This window comes from Cladophialophora immunda (genome assembly GCF_000835495.1).
Source record: "Cladophialophora immunda strain CBS 83496 unplaced genomic scaffold supercont1.2, whole genome shotgun sequence".
Taxonomy (NCBI): Eukaryota; Fungi; Ascomycota; class Eurotiomycetes; order Chaetothyriales; family Herpotrichiellaceae; genus Cladophialophora; species Cladophialophora immunda.
In genome coordinates, this window is record NW_015622542.1 from 6,456,934 (window position 1) to 6,464,015 (window position 7,082).

Sequence of the window (7,082 nt, forward strand, 5' to 3'; positions counted from 1 at the left end):
AAAGCACGAGAGCCTGCTACCTAAGGAGGGGCAATGGACTCACTCTCTGACCTCCCCCCAGAGCTAACCAAAGGTAGCCGTGTTGAATGCCAAGAAGGAAAAGCGCCCTCCCCCTTCAGCCTCAGCTTTGTCTGAGAGTTTTGAAACCGCTTTAGTCTCAGATCCTTTTCGTCAAACACCACTCCTCAAATTCTCAAACCGGATCACCTGTCGAGCCGGCTATCGTGGTCCCAAACCTGTCAAGTACGGGAGATTGCGATCTCAATCATGGCCGATGTGCACAGTTTCACGGACCTGAGTGGCGCGACCACACGCGGTTCAACCTTCAGGAGACTATACCATCCTGTTTCGAAAGTTAGGTGTCGGTGAGCATGCCATCCATGGCTCAAATACAAAACCGTCGAGCTCCCTTTGTGCGTTCTCTTCCTGTTCACCGCTTCTCTGAGCCTCATTGACGGATACGTTTCTCGTTGCACCTCTGGCATCTCCAACCAAATCCAACATTGTGACTAGTCACCACCAACACCATGTCAAGAACACGCTTCTCTACCATCACCTGCCTCCTCTTGGCCCTCATCACAATGGCAACCGCTGTTCCTTCGCCACTCAGCCTACTCAGCCCCCGCCAACAACAAAGCAATCAGCCCATCTGCAGCGAGTACTCCACCATCGCAAACCTGTCCATTGTTGGTTCCAATTCTACATACCGAGCCGCATACCTCAAAGCTTCACCTCAGGGCTACGATCCAGCCAGCGCACCCCTCGACTCCGCAATTCCTAAGCTGCCCAGCTTTCAATTTAACGCCACTATCAATGCCGAGTGTGGGAATTTGACTCAGGTGGCAATCACGGGCGCTGCGACAAACTTTACGCAAGGCCAAGTATTGCAGTTCAACGTCAATTCCGCCGTGCAGATAAGGGCACGTTCACTGGGGATGGCGGTGATTATGGCTATAGTTGTTGCTACGGTTGTCGATATATTATAGTGGAAGACCATGATGGACTATTTCTTCTGTATCATAACTCCCCAGAGATTTTAAATTAGACGACCGATCAATATGAGGCGTTTTTGGGAACAGCAAATATGAATTGTCAAGCGCTGTCACTGGGCGAATCGACCGTCGCCATCTTGCTTCCTCAGTGCTCCGTAGAGCTGCCCATACGTCCTTCGCATCGAAGATTGCTCTAAAGTGAGGGCATCAGGTGCCAGCTTTGGCAGGAAAGTTCCAAACCAAGGCACATTGTTGCCCGCCTGAGTCGAAGTTGACAAGTGGTGGAACGTGGCATGCACTGCTAAAGCTGCAGCATGAGCTGGTCATCATTATGCAGCCCTGCGAAGAGCCTGCCTCGTGGGCTACTCGGCTTTCATAGCAAAAGAAAGACTTGACAACGTGGCCGCCCGGTACATCAGCAAAACAAGGAGACAATTTGGTGTGCACATTGGCGGTGTCTCTCTGAAAAGTCGACGTCGAAGGAAGATGCCATTGGCATAGATTGAGGCTTTTGCATGAGATCGACCATTTGCAAATGGTCGGTATGCGAGCGAGAGCAGGGAGCGAGTGAGGCCTCTGATACCGTTCCAGGTGCTAGGCAGGGACTGGAAGCTTTCTTCGCGCATGTCGAGTTTTCAAGGCGCAGTTCAATATCGCACCAGCCAGCCACACAGGTCCGCCTTTTGAGACCATGGGTTCTCCTGCCATCCATCTGCAGACCTGGTGTGGATACCACACCGGTAGGCCCAGGGCGAAACCTGCAGTTGTTTTATTGGTCGTCCCAGACTTGCGGCCATCATCTTAAAAGCCTGCCATGCAGGTACAAGACTGCGCAAGGTCAGAACAGATTGCGAGCATTGCTTTTCAGAAACGCCGATGCGGGATCGGACAGATGCATAGTTTGTGGATCGTAGATGCCGGTGATCGTTCGAGGAAAATGGTGGCTTCAAGAGCCGGCAGAAACATGGCCTTTGCAGCCGGGCATGCATCCCGTCGGTCTTCGAGGGTCGTAGTAATCCTCATCTTCTGTGAGATCACTGTCGTCCATATCGGCATCACGCTTCTCGACCATGGGAGTGTCCGCATCCTCTCTCTTCTCGGGCTCGGCTTTTGGCCCCTCGTCCGCAGGAGCAAATGCATTCTTGAATCCCCCTTTCTTGAAGCCGCCGCCGCCGGCTGCTGTGGTTTTAGGACCACCTCCGAGTTTGATCTGCATCAGCGGTCCTTTCTCTTCCTTCTTGGGTTGCACTTGTCGTTGCATTTCCTTCATCTCCTTCAACCTCTTCTTGTGTTGGTGATCATAGGAGGATTCATGGGCTTCGAATTCGTTCATGCGACTGTAACCTTTTTGACATAGCGAGCAGAAGAATGCACTCCTCGCTTGTTTCGCGGACTGTGTGCTGGCGGGAGGGAGCGTGAATCCTCTCTAGAGGGAGTGACCAGTCAATAATGCCACAGAAACAGCGAAAGCTGGTCGGCGAGACATGGCAAGCATAACGAGCGCAACTTACCGGGGGCATGATGGAGAGGACGAACAGTCAGACGCAGGAGAAGGGTCTAAGATGTAGTGACTGCTTGATGAAGTCGCAATATTCCCGCAGGAGACATGGAGAACGAAAACTGTTGCGGTGGGTTGTTCTCACACATTCGGCCGCCTTTCGGACCGAGCCCCTCGAGTCTCGAATCACCAGCCAACACATCTTTCAGCCGCACCAGGAACAACCACACATCACCCCGGGGCTCCCGTATCACTTTCGACTCTCAATTCACCGTCTTTACTTCGTCTACGCCCACATGCTGTAGACCTTGTTATCGCCCATTGGGTCCAGCGAACAGGTGAATTTCGGCAAAGGCGGATGGTGCAACAATTGATGCGGACTATCGTGAAGCCAATGCATGAACTCGAGTCGACGCTGCTCAATCCTTCTACAGGCCGTCGATAAAGCTGGAGATATTTGTCAACAGGAAAGGCTTCCAGCACCACGGATCAAGGCTCATGACTTCCCCAGATCGCCGCGATCGCCGCCATGCGCCTGATAAATGTCCGGACGATTCAATTGGAGGAAGTCCACAGCAGCAAGGCTCCCCCATATGCTATTCTCTCGCATCGATGGGAAAATGAAGAAGTCACTTTGCAGGAAATGAGCTCTCCCAAGACCTTTGGCAAGAAAGGCTTCTCCAAGATTCAGTCGGCTTGCTGGCTTGCCCGTAATAAGGGACTTTCCTACCTTTGGGTCGACACCTGTTGCATCGACAAGACCAGCTCCGCCGAGTTGACGGAGGCCATCAACTCAATGTATCGATGGTACCAGGATGCCGAAATCTGCTTTGCCTACCTTACGGATATTGAGATCCACAAGCACGACATCAAGGACAGTGTATGGTTCACAAGAGGCTGGACACTGCAGGAATTGATTGCTCCAAAGCATGTCGGCTTCTACGATCGAAATTGGGTGTTTCTGGGAACCAAAGACAACCTTGCAGCGAAGCTCTCGACAATCACTGGCATCGACAGGGAAGTCCTAATTGGTCAAAGAAGACACTCGAGCTGTTCGATAGCACAGCGCATGTCGTGGGCATCAAAGCGGTCAACGGAACGGACTGAGGACCGAGCGTACAGTCTCCTCGGTATCTTCGACGTTAGCATGCCCATGTTGTACGGCGAAGGAGAAAAATCATTTGCCAGGCTGCAAGAAGAGATCATCAAGCGCTCCGACGACCAATCCATATTTGCGTGGGATCGTGGATTGGATGGCTATTTCGGCGGCCACAGCGGCCTTTTGGCAAGCTCTCCCTCTCACTTTGGGTTTTGCCAGAACGTCGTTGTCCCTGCCTCCTACGGCTTACAAGTCACCAGCGGCTTCGCGTTGACCAACGTCGGGATATCGATTTCTTTGATGACCCTTCCGTGGGCAATGGAGACGTACCTCTGCATTCTCAACTGCAGCCTCAAGGATCGCCCCCAATACCGACTGGGGATCTTTCTCGAACGACTCTCTTCGTCCCAGAATGCAGAGCAATATGCCCGGGTGCAAGTCGACGGTGCCACGGTGCTGCCGATACCGCTTCGTACAATTTTGGACGACTCTCACGGTCGTGTTCGCGTCGTCCACGTCCGGCCGAATATCATCGACGCGCCGCTCCGACGCTGGCATGGCTTCCGGCTCCATAACTTCACTCTACCGGCATACACGCTCGACGAGATCTATCAAGCAAGGTTCCATTTTCGCAAACCCTTGGAGTCAATCAGCCGGTACAGCGCCGAAGAAATAGGAGCAGCGAAGCAGTACCACCCCAATGGACTTCAAGGACTGCCTCCTCGACCGCTCTACTTCAGTATGCCACGTGTTAGAGGGAGCGTCATGAGCATCAGGGGCACCGCCGCTGTCATTTACGTCCCACCGTCGAGGAAGGACAAGAACGGCGAGCGCATCTGCTGGATGAAGTTCGGGTTCGACGAAGACTTCCGGCCCGTGTGTATCTTTGGCAGACGGAAGTCACTCTGGGGCGGCAATGCAGCGCACCTCGCTGTCGACGAGGACTCGTATTACGACGCCGAGGAAGAGCCCGGCGCCCAGGCCCTGCTTTTCCGCCACGACTGGATCAACCGGTACGTGTGCGAGAACGACCAGGAAATCGCGGCGTTGTGGCAGAAGCGCGACTTTTGCGTCCTGACGGGCGTCAAGGACTGGGGGCTGGACCGCCAGATCCCGTTCCTGCGACTGCGGATCTCGGTGCGCCTGGAGAGCATCCCGTCCAACTTCGCGTCCGACGGCCGACCGGACTCCCCGGCGCCGGGGATGAACGTGTGGACGATCAACGTGAGTTCCTGGCGGGACTCGGGCGAGAACGGGGGCATGAAGACGGCCATGGGGACCGGCGAGTTCGTGCTGCGCTCGCTGGACGACATTTTCGCAGCGGTGTGAATCCGGACTATGACCTTTCAACGACATGGACGAACGACGTGATGATCACGAATGCGGGCTCGATCATCTCATCCTGCAACCCTCTTCTGCACCGAAGACACGAAGGCAGAAAAAGCCACCACACTCCCCCGCCTTTATTCCCAGCAGGAAAGTTTTTTCAGCAGATTTTTGTTTGGATGGATTTCCCCTTGGGAAGGAAAAGTGAAATGGAATGCAAATCTCAAATGATAAACGAGAACCCACGAACCGGGAGACCCGGGTAATTCATATAATAACGACGAGACGAACGCGGTAGTTTTTGACGTTCGAAAAGGAACAGAAAATCTTGAACGATAGATATCATGATTATCATTGCTGGAACGAATCAATCAATCAATCAAGGAATCAATCTGAATGAGACATGAAAAGGAGTTGAGTTATGAGGTATCAATGCAATATATCCGATCCCTATCTAAGGTAGCTTTTCCCACATGGCGTGCCGCCATCGCAACCACTATCCAAAACCCCGCCCTTGGGTATCATTCCTGGTCGTCATCAGCCATCCCATTCTTTTGTCTCCGGTTGTTTTCGTTACCACCCAGGGGTGTCCTGTGTGTCGTTGCTCGGGTCGTAAAATCGTCGTGTGGTATCTTGCGCCTAAAAAAAAAAAGTAAAAACCACCCGAAAAGGAGGGACCCCCCCCCCCCAACAAAGAAGTAGGAACGACTTGTCGCCTGCGAAGCCCAAAGACCTCCTTGGACAAAAACCATCCCATCAGACAATCGCTTTTGGGGTATCCTTACCAAATATATATATAAAAGGAACGTGTCACAACCACCCTTGTGGACCATGTCCATACGCGAATATATGTACGCTCATGTAGAGCTCCATCAGCGGCGCCATTCATCCCTGGGTCGCCTCACCCACGACCATGAAGGCGAGTTGAACATGAAAAGAAGGGAAATTCCCGTAACGCCAGTTGTGTGCGGTCCGTGCTCGCATTGCTGTTCGTATGATGACTCGGATGTTGAGTTGTTGTTACATTTTGAAAAGAGATGTCGGCCACATATCAATATAGGTCGATTACCCGGAGTCAAGGGAGGCCCCCGAGTCTTTTGGAAGGAAGGGTTCTCTCAGGCGCGGTCTGCGGCTTACCACACCATGTCCCGGGTCCGCATGTCATATGCGGCGCTCATAGTGGCAAGAATGAGATTGGTAATAGTCCACCCGGTCCCGATGCGCAGGTTGTGGGACAGCGACAGGGGTCTCAGGGGTAGGAGCCATTGCGGTATCATCAGCAACTGCAGGTGGTGGCGCGAGCGGTCCGCCAGACAGCGGAGTCGGCGGAGCCTGGGCAAAGCTGTTGATAGTCTGTGGTGTGAAGTAAGGTAGGGAAGGGGCACAATTGTTGACACGGCCAGCAGTTTCCGGCAATCTGCTTGACTGCGGAGGGGACATAGTTGCTGGGAATTGGTCTTGATAACTCCGCTGACGTATAAGGCTGGAGAAGACTTTGTTCGGATGAATATCTATGTCGTCCAGGCTTGGTAGAGGGCCGCTGGCTCTGGCGTCGCTGTGCACCATGGGTCGAAGTGTAACGTTGGAAACACTGACTCCTGGAGGACTGAGCTGGTCGTTCGGCTCCCTAATCCGCTCTGCGTCCCAATGTCGTTGTGTGGCTCCCTCATGAGAAGAGAATTCTCCCTTCAAAGATCCTCTCTTATGGCCGCAGGCGTCGCTCTTTAGCTGGAGTGCTTCCACATCTGCCTTGGCCTGCTGCGCCTCTCTGCATTCTGCCTCTCTCTGGTTCCACTCCTCGCCCAGGCCGCTAGCGTACCCTTCGCCCTCCATATGAACTTGATGCAATTGCGGATTCAAAGCGTACTGTTCTGCCTTATGTTGCGCCGCTTCTCCTTGTCGACGCTCCTCTGCTAGTTCTGAAGTACGCTGATCGGACGTCTCTTGCGCCGCTCCTCTTTGTCGACGTTCTTCTGCCAGCGCAGTGTCGAGTTTATTAACCTGTTCGCGCTTTGCTTCCGCCTCCCTTGCGTTCGCTGCTGCGTCGGCCAATGCCTGATCAACTTGTCCGCGCAGTGCCTCCACTTCCTTTTCTCGCTGCGCCAGTGCGGCGTTGGCTTGATCGACTTGTCCGCGCAGTGCCTCCACTTCCTTTTCTCGCTGCTGC

At 53.5% G+C, this 7,082-nt stretch overlaps 4 protein-coding genes across 4 annotated transcripts in view; 2 read left to right on the top strand and 2 right to left on the bottom strand.

Moving 5' to 3' along the window:
* The first annotated feature begins 4 nt into the window (after positions 1–4).
* Positions 5–1,065, top strand: PV07_04417 (uncharacterized protein). The gene has a single exon (XM_016391218.1). It carries the CDS (start codon positions 528–530, stop codon positions 984–986), a length of 459 nt encoding a protein of 152 aa, XP_016253120.1. The 5' UTR covers positions 5–527; the 3' UTR covers positions 987–1,065.
* Positions 896–2,602, bottom strand: PV07_04418 (uncharacterized protein). The gene is made up of 2 exons (XM_016391219.1): positions 2,504–2,602; positions 896–2,418 (listed from the first exon to the last, which is right to left on the bottom strand). The coding sequence occupies exons 1-2, from the start codon at positions 2,510–2,512 to the stop codon at positions 1,939–1,941; spliced, it is 489 nt and encodes a 162-aa protein (XP_016253121.1). The 5' UTR covers positions 2,513–2,602; the 3' UTR covers positions 896–1,938.
* Positions 2,603–2,687: 85 nt separating this feature from the next.
* PV07_04419 (uncharacterized protein) lies at positions 2,688–5,363 on the top strand. Its single transcript, XM_016391220.1, has one exon. It carries the CDS (start codon positions 3,020–3,022, stop codon positions 4,916–4,918), a length of 1,899 nt encoding a protein of 632 aa, XP_016253122.1. The 5' UTR covers positions 2,688–3,019; the 3' UTR covers positions 4,919–5,363.
* A 713-nt stretch (positions 5,364–6,076) lies between these two features.
* The window catches only part of PV07_04420 (uncharacterized protein), a gene marked incomplete at its 3' end in the record, with an annotated part of 3,028 nt that continues 2,022 nt past the window's right edge, over positions 6,077–7,082 (bottom strand). The window contains exon 2 of the mRNA XM_016391221.1: positions 6,077–7,078. Coding sequence (XP_016253123.1) covers positions 6,077–7,078 — 1,002 coding nt within the window. The remainder of the gene's footprint in view (positions 7,079–7,082) is intronic.

Excerpts from the sequence above, each read along its gene's own strand:
- PV07_04417 (XM_016391218.1), top strand. The coding sequence starts at position 528 with ATGTCAAGAACACGCTTCTCTACCATCACCTGCCTCCTCTTGGCCCTC.
- PV07_04419 (XM_016391220.1), top strand. The coding sequence starts at position 3,020 with ATGCGCCTGATAAATGTCCGGACGATTCAATTGGAGGAAGTCCACAGC.